This window comes from Cheilinus undulatus, linkage group 3 (genome assembly GCF_018320785.1).
Source record: "Cheilinus undulatus linkage group 3, ASM1832078v1, whole genome shotgun sequence".
Taxonomy (NCBI): domain Eukaryota; kingdom Metazoa; phylum Chordata; class Actinopteri; order Labriformes; family Labridae; genus Cheilinus; species Cheilinus undulatus.
The window spans coordinates 11,041,656-11,057,450 of record NC_054867.1 but is presented as its reverse complement, the minus strand read 5'-3'; the positions used below and the strand labels follow the sequence as shown (position 1 = coordinate 11,057,450).

General features: G+C 38.6%; 1 protein-coding gene across 4 annotated transcripts in view; it reads right to left on the bottom strand.

The window, feature by feature from the left end:
* The window catches only part of LOC121504265 (butyrophilin subfamily 3 member A2-like), a 30,684-nt gene extending 20,884 nt beyond the window's left edge, over window positions 1-9,800 (bottom strand). For 2 of the 4 annotated variants that reach the window (XM_041778969.1, XM_041778977.1), the window contains exons 1-2: window positions 9,664-9,800; window positions 1,596-1,925 (exon numbers count right to left, since the gene is read on the bottom strand). In XM_041778969.1, coding sequence (XP_041634903.1) covers window positions 1,596-1,925; window positions 9,664-9,757 — 424 coding nt within the window. In that variant the 5' untranslated portion in view covers window positions 9,758-9,800. The other 2 variants (XM_041778984.1, XM_041778992.1) reach the window with 2 other exon arrangements.
* Window positions 9,801-15,795: the final 5,995 nt, after the last annotated feature.

Below are 15,795 nucleotides of genomic sequence, written 5' to 3'. Positions count from 1 at the left end.
GCTAAACCCAACTGTTACTACAAGATGTTATCACTGCTATCAGTCCTCTGTTGTTTACATCAGGTATAAGAGCACTGTGGTAGGAAACTACTACTTATCATGAACAGCTACAGGGGTTACGAGTGACAGGCAGCAGTACAAACAAAGCATTTTTAAAAGTCAGTACTGTAAAAAAAAATTCATATTGATGCACTATCAATACTCTAAACAATTTAAATTATAATGATGCAAATACTGACATAACTTACATGCACAGTGGAGAAATATCATAGGTTTTTAAAGTCTAACAGTCCAGCACAAACATATCAAAAACTTACTTTGCTTTTGTTTTTATCACTGAAGATCTATTTTTAGCAAGTCTTGTTCTACTCATGGAAACAGGTAGTGGACAAAAATTTTAGTCATAGTTTTAGTCGATGAGCAAGCAGACCCTGACATGAAGGATTTATTTTTCCTAGTGCAACTCAACAAAAAGGTTTGAATCCTGGTCAGAAAGGGCCTATCTGTATGGAATTTGCCTGTCCTCCTCCTGGATGTACGTTTAGGTTTTCACCGGATATTCTGGCTCTCTACAACTGTCCAAAGATATTAGGGATGCACTATATTGGATTTTTGCCGATATCCGATATGCCGATATTTACAGATTCATTTTAGCCGATAGCGATACCGATATCGATACCAGTATTTAAATATGCTCTTTGGACAAGAAATTTCAGTCCTTTGGACACACTTTAAGGTTTGAGGATGACCTAGAAAACAAATTTTAGTCCTTAAAAACATTTTAAAGTTTAAAGAATGAGGATAAATAAAGAAATAGACCTATACTGACACAGGTCTGTTAGTTCAGCCTAAAATTCCACTAATTTCCCAGTATATACGGCCAAAATTTACAGTCGATATATGCTGAAATACACAGACAAAATATTGAATGTAAATATCGGCAGAAATTTTGATATCTGCCGATACCGATATTTACCTTTTAAAGCTAATATCTGCCAATACCGATATCAGACTGATAATATAGTGCATCCCTAAAAGATATGCTTGTCTGGTGACAGGTGACTCTGAATTTCCCACAGATGTAAATGTGGATGGTTGTCTGTCTCTACATGTCAGCACTGTGATTGACCGGTGACCAGTCCATAGTGTACCTCCACCTTTCACAAAATGACAGCTTCCACAACCATGAAGGGTAAGATAATGGGTGGTGCTGGTTTAGGCAAACGGCTCTGAACCAGCCCTGAAACTGGCTTGCTGTAAAATGGGTGAGAGGGAGCCACAGCACATACTCTGGTTAGTTTGGAAAGAGACAGAGCTGAAGAAGATAGCAGAAAGGCAGCTGTGATAAATGTTAAGTATTCTCAGTCATGTAGAACTACTCTGGTTTTGAGGAGCCAGATCTCAAACAATGCTTGTAGAGCCTGGCACACAATTGTGGCCACTTCTCAACGCAACACAACAAATTAATCACTTAAATTTCTCTTTTGATTAGCTTTTAAAGATTCAGTTCTTGCAGAATTTTGTATTTTGTCTAAAATAACAGCAGAAGATCTTGAAAACAAAAAGTTTCAACATAATCTTATAAAAATACTCACCTACAACAAGCTGGACATGGAACGTCTGACTCGGCTGTAGACATAGGAAATTACAGGTGTAGTTTCCACTGTCAGCCACTTTTGCCTTTGTGATCTTTATGGAGGCGTTACCGTTCTTCAGCTCATCTTCAAAATGTGAGACTCGACCTACAAATTGTGGGTCTTGACCCGCAAAGTGATCATAACGAGCTGCAGAATCATACATGAACACCTCCTTATGACCATCTTTCTTCCAGTCGAACAGACAGGCCTTGATGTTTTCCTTGGAGCTGAGCGAGCATGGTAAAAGCACATCCTGGTCCTCCTCTACGAACAGTGTGGTTTCGGATCCTGAAAGACATTGTTTCAGCCGTTATGGAAAGAAATCAGACCATGGCAAATTTCAGCAAATCAACCATATGGTAAAAGAGTATGGCATTTGAACTGGATTATTCAAGACAGTTGGGCTACACTGATCTCCATGTACACTCCAAATTTTTGCAAACAGGTTTAACAACCACAGAGTGTTCTTTATAGAGATTAAAATAAAAAGAAGTAATGAATGCAATGTGGACAAGGAACTGACAAGGAATAGCTTCATAATTACAAAACTTCTACATTAATTCAGTTTCACATCCACTACTGATGAACCAGGCTTTTGTGAGCTTTCAGGCGCTGCTTTTTGTACTTGCAATCAGGTCCACATAAGGTCAGGAACTCTATTTATGACCACATATTAATGTCCACTGTCCAGGAAACAGTACAGAGCTCTATCGAGTCAAAATATCCCTAATTTAAGCTGCTATCATTATGTTTTTCTCCTGTTTTCAATCACTCCTCACTGAGCAGACAGAAGCTCCTTAACCAAAATGATATTTTTAATGCTAAAATATAATTGTTATCCATGAATTTTCAAATTTACTGATTTACAAAAAAAAAAAAACTGAAAAAATAGTAAAGCACATGAATATTTCTTGATTAATATGTCAAATTATAGTTATTTACTTCCATTCGTGAACAGAAAAATTCATTTTAGTGGTTGAATGTTATGCTTGATTCATTTCTGACTTCTCAGAGAAGCCAAATGAGCCGGCTCAAATTTGGGTATAAAAAGGTGAATTCAGTTTGAAATTCCTCATTCCTGTTCAAAATGGTAAAACAACAATGGGCGCGCCGGTAGTCGAGTGGTTAAGGCGCATGCCATATACGCAGGCGACCCGGGTTCGAATCCGGCCCGTGGCACTATTTCCTGCATGTCTCTCCCCGCTCTCTCCCCTGTTTCCGACTCTATCCACTGTCCTATCAAATAAAGGCAAAAAGGCCAAAAATAAATTAAAAAAAAAAAAAAAGGTAAAACATTGAGAGATCACTGAAAATGAAAGAGTCAGCATTAAAGTACTTTATGATGCTGAGTGGGCACTGAGACAAATATGACAGGTGGACTAATAAATTTGTTAAGCACTGTATATATATATACATATATATGTATATATATGTATATATAGTGTGTTTGTCTGTGTGTATGTACATGTATAGGTGTGTCTGTAAGTGTGTTTGTGTGTGTGTGTGTCTGTATGTTTGTGTCTGTGTGCATGTATATGTGTGTATATTTGTCTGCATGCCCTAGTTTTGTACCCTGGTTGTGAGTAATGATGAAACCATGTATATGTTTGTTTCAGGAAAAAAAAAAAAGTGATGATCCCCTACACCCTGACTATGTGCCGTTTATTTAGTTTCACCTCCACCGCCGATCAGACTCAGGCTGTCAACAACCTACAAAGATATGCACGGTCTCAACAACTTTCTGACAAAAGATGTGACAACAGAAATAGAGGGCTAGCTGCCACAGCTCTTCTGAACTTGCATCAAAGTCCCGCACTGGAGCAGGAGATACATGCAAATCAAGCGGAGGTACAAACTGAAACTGGAGTCCAAGGCACTGAGGTCCAGACAGAGGAGACACACAATGACATTGCCTCATTATATCAACAGATTGAATCTTTAAATACTGAATGTAAACCACTCAGAGATAAAGTTCACAAACTAGAACCTGATTTGAAACATAGTACCCTTGACGCTTCACAATTTGATGACAGCAAAATTACATTTTTCACAGGGTTACCCAGTTTAAAGACTTTCATGTTATTGTTGAGTTATGTGTCTTCAGTTTTTCCTGCTACTGATAAGCACTCCCTCAAGCCTACTCAGGAACTATTTCTTACACTGATGAAGCTGTGCCTCAATCTCTCAGAGGAATTTTTAGGCTACCTCTTTGGGATTCACCAGTCAACAGTATCAAGAGTCTTTCACCGTTGGATACATGTCATGGCAAGCAGGCTTCATCCCCTGATATTGTGGCCAGAGAAAGAAGACCTAAGACGCAGCTTACCAATGTGTTTTCAGACAATTTTAAAGAACTGTGTAAACATAATCGACTGCTTTGTAGAGTTCATAGAGCGTCCTTCTGACTTGAAAGCTCACGCTCAAACTTGGAGCAACTACGAACAAAACAACACTATAAAGTTCCTTATTTCCTTAAGGTCTGGGGTGGACGTGTTACAAACACCTTACAGAACATAGTGGGTTCCTTGACAAGCTCTTACCAGGGGACTTGGTGCTGGCTGACCGAGGTTTAACAACTGAGGATAGTGTTGGCCTCTTTTGTGCAGAATTAATAACAGCTCCATTCACACAAGGGAAGAAACAGCTGAACCGAAAAGAGATTGAAAATGCTCGAGAAATTTCTCATGTGAGAATCCATGTTTAAAGAGTAATTAGAATGTTGAGGCAGAAATATACAATTCTGGGCTCAACACTGCCTTTGAGTCTCATTTGAGTGGTACAAAATGACAGAGTGAAGGACAGCCTTATAGACAAGACTGTGTTAACATGCTTGCTTTATGTAATCTGTGTGAATCCGTAATGCCTTCAGATTGAGGTAAACATTAATTCATATACAGGGCATATGGCAAAAACTGTTGATAAAATAGCTTGTCATAATAATTGGTATCAATATATCACATGATCAGTCTAAAGATTAATTTTAAGATTAATTTTAACCTTATGTGTGATTTTCATTGATAAGACAGAAAAGTGTTACACTTTGTTAACATTTATTCTATTATTAATTTAGTTATGTCACAGTAATGTACAAAGTATTTTCATATTTTTTTTAAGTATTTCAACAGTAATGTTTAGTATTTTTAAATTTTTAGGTGACTGTTTATTTTTACAAAGGGAAAAAAGGCTGTCCACAGACAACCAGAATATGCACCAGTGTATTTCACCAACAAGTCATGCCTTGAAATATCCTCCTAAGACCTGGCAGTTTTTGTCCACTGTAGTTGACATGAGTCTGAGACCTGTAAGTCATGTATAATTTATAGAATCTATCTGAATCCTGCTGTCCCTTTAAGAAGACATCCTGGGCTCTCTTTTAAAACCAAATTTGTGGGGGTGTGGCCAACACAGCACATACACTGTCTTTTCAAAACGGAGGAAATTTCAACTTTCATGTTTTATTGCAGCAAGTGGGATAAGTCGACAACTTTTTGCAGATATTATGTTACTGTCGCTAAATATGAACTTTTTTCTTTAAGATCACAGTCTTGACTTCATTATAGTAAGATTTTTAAAAAGCCACAGTAATTTTACCCCTCTCAAAACACAACTTTTATTTGATGTCCATTGTAGTGGACATCGGGACTTGCTACCCCCCAGTTTTTAATACATCAGGGAACAGAGGGCTGTAGATTCATTACACACAGACTGATAGCTCTATTTCAAGTGCTTATTTCTTTTAATTTTAATAAGTATGGCTTACAGCTAATGAAAACACAAACTTCAGCATCTCAGAAAATCTGAATATGACTTAAACCAATACAAAAGGATTTTTAACACAGAAATGTCGGACTATTGAAAAGTATGAACATGTTCAGCACTCAGTATTTGTTCTGGACTCATTTTGGATGAATTGCTGTAGCACGGCAGTGTAGCATGGAGGTGATCAGTCTGTAGCACTGCTGAGGCATTATGTAGCCCAGGTTGCTTTGATAGCAGCCTTCAGCTCTTCTGCATTGCTGGGTCTGATGTCCCCATAGATTCTCTATGGGGTTCAGGTCAGGCCAGTTTACAGGGATACCATGGTCCTTAAACCAGCTTTTGGTACCTTTGGCAGTGTGGGCAGGTGCCAAGTCCTGCTGGAAAATGAAATCAGCATCTCCATAAAGCTTGTCAGCAGAAGGAAGCATTAAGGTCTCTAAAATGTCCTGGTAAGATGGCTGCGTTGACTGTGGACTTCAGAAAACACAGTGGACCAACACCAGCAGATGCCATGGCACCCCTCATCATCACTGACTGTGGAAACTTCACACTGGACTTCAAGCAACGAGGATTCTGTGCCTCTCCACTCTTCCTCCAGACTCTGGGACCTTGATTTCCAAATGACATGCAAAATGTACTTCTGAGAAGAGGACTTTGGACCACTGAGACCACAACAGTCCAGTTCTTTTTCTCTACAGCCCAAATAAGATGCTTCTGATGTTGTCTCTGGTTCAAGATTGGCTTGATTCAAGGAATGCAACAGTTATAGTCCAGGTCCTGCAGCTCTTGAAGTCTTCAGCTGCAGTCCACTCTTAAGAGAAGATCCCCAAATTCATTTCACAATCCTCACTATCCTTTTATTTTCCACACTTTTTCCTTCCACTCAACTTTCTATGAATATGCTTGGAAACAGCTCTCTGTGAACAAGCAGCTTCTTTAGCAATGACGTTTTTTGGCTTACCCTCCTTGTGGAGGGTGTCAATGACTGTCCTCTGGACATCTGTCAAGTCTGCAGTCTTCACCATGATTGTGTAAGCCTACTGACCCAGACTGAGAGACCATTTAAAAGCTCAGGAAACCTTTGAAGGTGTTTGGAGTTCATTAGATGATTGATTAAAGTGGGACACCATGAGTCTCCAATATTAAACTTTTTCACAATATTCTAATTTTCTGAGATACTGAATTTTGGGTTTTCATTAGCTGTAATCCATAATCATTAACAGTGAAAGAAATAAACACTTGGGAATATATCAGTCTGTGTGTGATGAATCTATAGAATATATGAGTTTAACTTTTTGAATTGAATTACTAAGATAAATCAACTTTTTAATGATACTATTTATTGAGATGCACCTGTATGTGTGCAACATAAAGAGTTTTTCTGTCATGAGTCTAAGTATTCTTGGATGGTCTTCTACATTTACATTTTTGTTCAAATGTTTATTGTGGGACGTACCAGTAAGAATATTCCAGTAACTACCTACCCTTAGCCAAATATGTGTACATTGTAGCCCTGATTGCTAGCTGGCATCTTTTCAACATTTCACACAGAACATCAACAGTTGAAATGTGCTGATTTCCTCCCTCATCTAAAAAAAAGAGCATTCAGATGTGTTTTCTTCATTTAACTGTCTTATTCTGCTTTAAACTTTGTGAAATGAAAAGAATGTTTGAAAGAAATCCACATGAAAATGAATTCAGTATCAAAACATTACATCACTATATTCTGTATCAAGCAAGACTCGATGTCTGCTACAGTGGACAGTCCATAGAAACATTTAAAAAAACAATGTTATTGAAAAAAAAAAGAAAATTGCAACTTGTTTCTTTCAACCACAATTCTGAAACTATCATAACAAGACTGGGTAAAAACCTTGTATATGGCTGACCAGAACTATCTGGGATGCCTGTTGAAATGCCTGACGGGCAGAGTGATTTTGTCATTATTGTTGCTTTTTAAGCCAGATTTATTGTGGCACCTTAAATGTACATAGCTACATGCTGTCCTCTCTCTCTCATGTCTCTCCTCTTAATAAAGCTCTTCTCTGTGTACATATGAAACTCAGACTTCACTGGTAGATACAGACACTGAGTCACTGGAGATTAAATGTTTTGTCAGCTATAAGTCTTTAATGTCAGTAAGTTTATACTAAAATTAAATCACTAACTCTTAATGAACTGTTTATTCTAAAATAAAACTGCAGCAGGTTTCATGGACATTTCTAGTTCATCTCAGACAGGTAAGAGTCTATATATGTATGACGCTGAATTTCTACTTTAGTGTTCCTATTGTTTTTTATATCCGTTCATTATCTATAAACAGCATCATATTATCATATTCCCTGCAAATAAAGACGCACTAAACGTTTAAGCAACGTTCTCTTTACAACGCCAATGTGGAGATTTTAACATTTATTTGTTCCCAATAATTATATAGTATTAAAGGAACACTTACCAAATATATTTTTTGAACATATCGCACTACCCTGGCTCACGCGGGCGACAGACACACACAGCTGGAGCGGCGCACACACACACAGCGCTGACGCGCTAATCCTCTGTGGTGAGAGGAGGTTTAAGAGGAGAAATTTCTGCTTTTTATCCTCCAGTATTCTGAAAGTTTTTTTCCCTCAGCAGGTAGAAGGCTTGAGTCTTCACTACCGACATGTTGGCGTGCATTTCAGTGTAGGTGTGTGCGTGAGCGTCGCGTTTGTGTGTGGCACTTGAAAGCGGACGAGGAGGAGTGTGACGCTGCTGCTGTGCTCCGGATTCAACGACAGCGGTCCGGGTCGGAAGAAACAAGAACAGCGGTCTTACACAGCGACATCCAAGCTAACAGCAATCGGCGGACAACATGGTCAAGCCCACCGCCATGAGAAAGCTTTCTGCAACTGCAATACGGACAATGCCATATGTAGGGCTGCCCTCAGCGGTCAGCCAAAAACAACCAAAAAGCAAAACTTTTATTCCTCTGGGTCTCAGGAGGATGTGACCAAGCGTCTAGAGTTTTGTATGTCTTCAGGATTTACCTTACTTATTTTCCTGCGGTTGAAATCAGCTACGTATAAATGTCAGGATACCCGATATCTAAGCCACGTCTCAATATCAGAGGACCAGTTCTTTTTTGCAGTTTCATTCGTACGGATCATTTTCGAGTCCAACTGTCCTTAACTTCATCACATAATCCATGTTTTCTCCCCCGAATTCCATAAGCACCACCATCTTGTTTGTTTTTGCCACTCAGTCCGACTGAGAGGAGTGGTCCCGAGGAGAAGTGACGTAAACGCGTATCCTCTACCATGGCCTCTATCATAGACAGCTATAGAACAACTCTATGCCCTCTATGCCCGTGAGGCCGGACATTCAACTGCGAACGCCGGCTCACTTGACAGCAGTGACATACAAGAGCTTAAGCTGCTATGCTACTGACGTGGTTACACACATGAAAGAAACCCCGGGGGCCAGAGCAGTTGAGAGAAAAATTAGTTAGAAATTAAGCGTCATACATATATAGACATTCTAATTCTAATTTCTCTTTCAATGGCTCTGCCGGGGGCCATGAAGAAACTAAAGGACGCGTATAAATCGAAATATTTCTCTGACTACTAGAAGCATAAATCAGATGCGCGTTGTATGGTAACGAAAAAGACGCATTCCTTCTTCAACGTCCAGCAGAGGGACATCAGTTAACACGGTCACTGTTTAAACCGGCACACGAGTCCCACGGTGGCCGTATCATTCAAACGTGACAAGTTAAATTAAATTCCTATATTGTACGATCAATCAGGTCAAACATAATACCAAGATAAAGACAGAATAAAAGATACACGTATACTATACCAAAAATAAATAGAAACGTGGTAAACGGTAGAATTAATAATATATTGTATCACCAGTTAATAAAGACGTGCTCAACGAAATAAAATGTAACATCAGTCAAGTACATTTGCAAACAATAACAGATCATCAAAAATTGATCCAAAGATTTTTCTCCTGCATTATTAGAGCTTTGGAGCAATTACCAGTTGATATCACGGCTAGCTTATCGTTTGGTTTAACCATATCGCACCTTACAAGACACCGTTGAAAAAACGTTTCAACGTAAAAACGTAAACGTTGAAACCAAATGTCCGACTTATACATGACCAAGATAAATTCTGCAACAGTGATAATGGGAACTTGTTGATATGGCCGGAGTTATGGCTGAGTGACCTTCAGCTAAAGCCTCATGCTAGCACGTTACTGAAGAAATAGGTCAACATCTTACCGTGTACATGGATAGCAATGGTCCATATCAAAGCCAGTCGAGAACACGCGAGGAGGACCTTTAAAGACATTCTGCATTTGGCAGGTTTTGACATAGTTAATGCAAGAAGCGGTCCCTCCGCGGTCACCCTGGAGAACTGCCGGCTGAGACGCGTTTGACGCGCTATAGTCCCGCCCCATCAAAACAAAAACAAGTCCTGCCCATTTTGTATGTTAAAGGGCTCTGGTTCCATTTAGACTCCTGCCTTTAACAGAGATTAAAGATGTTTTGTAAAACAGTGTCCCAGGGCGACAAGACCAGAGCCTTTCTGATATTCGCTTAGTTCATAATCACTTAATTAACCAAAAATCACTGCATGTGAATTAGCAGACTGATCACAAATGAATGATAGTGATCTGGGCATGCGCACAGACACCCAAAACAGGGGAACATAGGGGGAAGATGGAGAATGGGGAATGCTGTTGTACACGTCAAACATGTCAAATTAAATTTATATAACTCTACACAATACAATAACACAGTGATGAAAATGCAAATAAAGATGTGATAAACTTGATTATTTTGTAGTTATGTGTATTATGAATTGATTTTCATGCTTATCTGTATTTCAGAAAGGGGGGAGTAAGGGGGGATAAAGGGAGGAGCTTTCCACCAGCCAAACTGGTGACTGATGGAGGGCAGCAAAATCACTGAAAAGTTAAGCTGTGAAAACCATATTTCATTTCTAACCTAAATAGTTACTCTTATCAAAGCTACAAAATAGTTTTATGCATTTATGCTTTGGTAAATATAAAAAATAAAAATGTGAACTCCTTATAACAGCATTACTTTTTTATTTGTGCTGTTAACGATGTGGGTGGGTACACTGAACTAAATTATTAGGAAGGTAACATCAACTTTATAGCTAGGCCATAATGCACACAAACATCAGGATGCCAGAAAATCAAGTAGAAATGCAAAATTTGGGGGGGAAAGGAACCAAACAATGGCAAAAGCGTAAAACCTGGCAAAATGGCAAAAATGGGTTAAAAATGGTAAAGTTGCAGCAAAAATGGGTAAAGGTAGCAAAAAAAGGTTGAAAGTGGCAAAACTAGGTATAAATGTGATTAAAAGTGGCGAAAATAGGCAAAAGGGGAAAAATGGGCTACATGTGCTAAAAAAGTTCCTAAAAAATCTGCAAAACAGGTTAGCGGTAGCAAAAAGAAATGGCTTGAATGAGTAAAAGCAGCAAATATACAGTCCCTTCCAAAAGTATTGGAATGGATGACCCAATTCCTTTATTTCAGCAGTAGACTGAAAACATTTGGGTTGACATCAAAAGATGTCATCAAAAGCAAAAGTATTGGAACATGTGACTGACAGGTGTGTTTTGTTTGCCCAGGTGTGTCCCATTACATTGATTATTCAAACAATAAATAGTCTGAAAGTCTACACTCAGATTTGGGTTTAGTCTGTGCAGACTGCATTTATAGTTAGAGGTGTAACCAACATGGAAACCAGAGAGCTGTCTATGGGTGGAAAACAAGCAAGCTGAGGGAAGATGGTAAATCCATCAGAGCCATTGCACAAACATTGGCCACAGCCAGTACAACCATTTGGAATGTCCTGAAGAAAATTGAAACCACTGGTGCACTCAGTAACAGACATCTAATGGGTAGACCAAGGAAAACAGCTGCAGTTGATGACAGAAACATTGTGAGAGCTGTAAAGAAAGACTCTAAAACAACTGTTAGTGACATCAGCAACAACCTCCAGAGGGCAGGATTGAAGGTATCACCATCTACTGTTCATAGAAGACTTCATGAACAAAAGTACAGAGGCTACACCAAAAGATGCAAACCACTCATTAACAAGAAGAACAGGAAGGCCAGACTGGAATTTGACAACAAGTAAAGAGACCACCCTCAAACATTCAGGAACAAAGTTTTATGGACCGATGAGACAAAGATGAACCTTTAACAAAGTAATGGGAAGACTAAAGTTTGAAGAAAGAAAGGATCTGCTCATGATCCCAAACATACAAGCTCATCTTTGAAACACAGTGGAGGACATGTCATGGCTTGGGCTTGCATGGCTTCTTCTGGGATCAGCTCATTAATCTTCACTGATGATGAAACACATGATGACTGCAGCAAAATGAACTCAGAAGTCTACAGAAACTTTTTGCCCGCAAATTTCAAGAAAGATATGACAAAACTGATCGGGAGATCCTTCATCATGCAGCAAGATAATGACCTAAAACACACTGCCAAAACAACAAAGGAGTTCATCAGGGGCAAGAAGTGGAAGGTTTTAGACTAGCCAAGTCAATCTCCAGATTTAAACCCTATATGCATTTTAATTGCTACAGAGGAGACTGATGGGAGGAACCCCCCTAAACAAACAACAAAGCCTGGAAAAGCATCACAAAAGAAGTTTGGTGATGTCAGTGGGTCACATGATTGATGCAGTTGTTGCAAAAAAAAAAAAAAAAAAAGGATTTCCAATGAAATATTAAGTCGAAGTCATTTCAATCTATATTAAGTCTCTCTGTTCCAATACTTTTACTCACATAAAAATTTGTTGTTCTGTTACAAATAAAGCTATCTTCTAGGTTGTTTATCAGATCCTGATGTAAATACCTGGAAATAAAAGCTGAAATGTTGATCTCTTGTGTCATATTCATCTTTTTGGGTCAAACCTAAATGTTTTCAGTCTATAGTACAAATGAAGGAATTGGGCCCACCGTTCCGTTGGAGAGGACTATAGGTTAAAGGAACAAAAAAGTGTAAAACAAGGGCAAAAAGCAGCAACAAATTTTGTAAGAGGCAAAAAGTAGTGGCTGAAATGGGTACAAAGCATAAAAAAACAGTAAAAATGGTTGAAAGTGGTCAAACTGTGGCAAAACTGGTCAAAAAGCAGCAAAAATAGGTTGAAAGTGGTAATACTGGATAGAAAACAAGAAAAAGGGGTCAAAACAGGCAAGTGAAGTGGCAGAATTTGGCAAGAATTGTTTAAAAAGTGGCAAAAAGGGCACAAAGTGGTAAAAGAGGTTGCAAAAACAAGTGGCTTAAAGGGGACATAAGCAAATATCACCTTTTCAGGCCTTTCTAACACAAATGTGTCCCTGGCCTGTCCACAATCCTCTCAAGTACCAGAAAAATCCATTCCCTCTCTTTCTCCACCTTTCAGAAAATGTGTGCTGAAACAAGCTGTTCTCAGATTTTACATCTAGTGACCTCACCAGGGGCCTTAGCACCTGCCCTTAGGTTTGGTTGGCCCTCCCCCACTTGGAGGAGAGTTCTATCCTGCTCTACTGATCCTCTCAGCTACCAGCTGAGACGTTGGATAGCTCAGTAGGTTAACCCTGCTGACTGAAGTGTTGGATATTGATGGTTCAAATCCCAGTCTAAACTTTGGGAAAACAAAGTGTCTGTAAAATCAAGAGTGCTGCATCCATTTCCTGACAGGGTGTGGTCAGGGGCGGAGTCAGACAGTTAATTACCATTGGACCAGTGTTTTTTCAGCAACAAACCTCACAGGCATGTTTTGGGGACCTCTGAGACCAATATAAACTTGTCTTAAAAGGGTAAAATATTTCCCTTGTAAATGGGGAAAAAACAACAAAATGAGTTAAAAGTGGTAAAAGTACGGCAAAAAAGGCCAAAAATAAGTAAAATGTTGCTAAATGGGGTAAGTAAAAGAAGAATATAGGTTGGCAAGAAAGTTCCAAAAAGTGGCAAAAATGGGATAAAACTGGCAAAAAAAAATGGAAAACAAGGGCAAAAAGGATCAGGAAAGTATTGAAGAGGCAAAAAAAAGAATGGCAAAGATGTGTTGAAATAGGTTAAAAATAGCACTAATAAATAATGTTAACATCAGAACCCATAGAAGTTCAACAGAATTTTAGCCCTAAAATAAAGCAACTGTTAGCCAGGATGCAGGGGGCAGGCCCGATATGACAACAGTGGGAATGATAACTAAACGTGTTTCCATCAACTGAACATAAATATTAACAAGCACAGTGGATATTATGCAAAGATGGAAAATGTAGAAATACAATGCACTCAAGAAAAAGCGCTTAGATTACTTTGCTTGAAATTTACAGGTTCATTTTTTCCCTAATTAAATTTACAAAAAAAACCAAACAAACAGAAGTATATTCTAGATTCATCACATGCAAAGTGAAATATTTCAATGTTTTTTTTTGTTTTAATTTTGACAACAGTTTAGAGCTCACAGAAATCAAAAATCCATGTCTCAGATTATTTGAATATTGCTTAAAACCCCTAGTTTCTTGTCAGTTATTTCTCTTACTCTGGTTCAGTGTACAAGCACAATCATGGGGAAGACTGCTGACTCTATCTTTAACAATATTTATGGAAAGCTGACTGAAGGGTAAAGTGTGGTAGGAAAAGGAGCACATGCAACAGGGATGAGCTCAGCCTTCAGAGGATTGTCAAACAAAGCAGATTCAAGAACTTGGGGGAACCTTTGCAAGGAGTTGATTGAGGCTGGAGTCAGTGGATCAAGGGCAACCACACAGATGGGTCCAGGAAATGGACTACAGGTGTCGTGTTCTTTGAATCAAGCCACTCCAATCACAGACGTCATCAGCGTCAATAAAACAAGTAAATGTCATTAGTTTCTTTTCATCATTAATATTTTGTGGGATATAGAGGTCTGGCATCTTTACTGATCTGTTATAAAACCATTCATATTATTCCAGTAATAACCTTAGATATTCAAATTTTGACTGGGTAATGGCTTGCAAAAGCCAAAATACTGATTATCCATTGCATTTTTTTGTTTCTCTTTTAGGGATTTAGCTACATTAAAAGGTTCACTTATTTGAAGCACACACAAATGTATTCTATTGCAAGCTGGTCATTTTGTTCATATCATTGGCACTTTCAGTGTTGTCCTGATCACCCAAACAGTGGTTGGTTAGGTGTGCAGGTCAGGTCAGGTATGGGACTATGCAGCATCAGTCTTGGTCCTGTACAGCTCTGGCCTCCTCATGGTCATTGTTCAGTCCTGCTTCAGGCCCGTGCCATCTCTCCTGGTGTCCTCCCAGCTGACCGCTCCATGATGCACATGGCTGCCTCCAAGGTCTGGTCCAACCCGCCAGGTCCTGGGTACCAAGTGATGAGATGGATCAGGCCCGGGAAAGCCGATTAGTGAACCTTTGCCCATCTTTACTTCTGGGAGACTGTGCCTCTCTAAAATACACATTTTATACTCAGTGCTGTTACTTACCAATTAAATCAACCAAGCATTAATTGCCAATTAACCCAATTAGTTGCAAAATACTCTTCCAGTTGATTTTCACTTGCTTTTGCAGCTTTTTGTTGGAACACATCAAACCAGCTGCTCTTGTTGTGAAACAACCACAAAAACTTAAATAAGAAACAACGCTGTTTATTCAATAAAATATTTAATTATAAAAGTAAAAAAGTATAATTCTGATTTCAAAGTGAAAGTAAAGGCAATGCAAGTGAAACAGCGAGATAGATCATGAGGCTTAAACATTAAATACAACTTTATGTAGCACATGTACACACATTCAAAATACTGGCATTGAAAAACAGGGCTGTAAAGAAAATTATTCACACAATTAAAGCTTGTCTTTGAGTGTTAACTTGTTTTCCCAATCTTTAACCTAGAGCACATAGTATCTGACTCTTATCTCAACCTAAAAAGCTATTACAACCGTTCTGCCAGCAAATTAAAAACTGAAATGAATATTTTTCCTCCACCAGACTAAGAGGCTCCATGGTTACCTTTACAGTCAACAGTTCTCATGTTACATTCCTTTATTTACTATATTAGTCTTATTTGTCTATATTTATATATGTTTTGTTTGTTTTATTTTCCCTACTTAATGTTTAAAGAGTGATGCATTTCTTTTCCCCCTTGTACTTTGAATTCATGATGTATTAAAATAAATCAAAGACAAACAATCTTCCTTTATTTGTCTTTGGCCTTCCGTAAATATACACAGCTGTAGAAAAAAAAAGATTGCCAACTTCCTGCTTTCTTTCATTTTTACACATATTTGTCACACTTTGAATCATGACTTAACTGTGATTGGCCACATTATTTGTAAACCTGAGTTCAGTTTCACTGGCCACACCCAGATCTGATTACTGC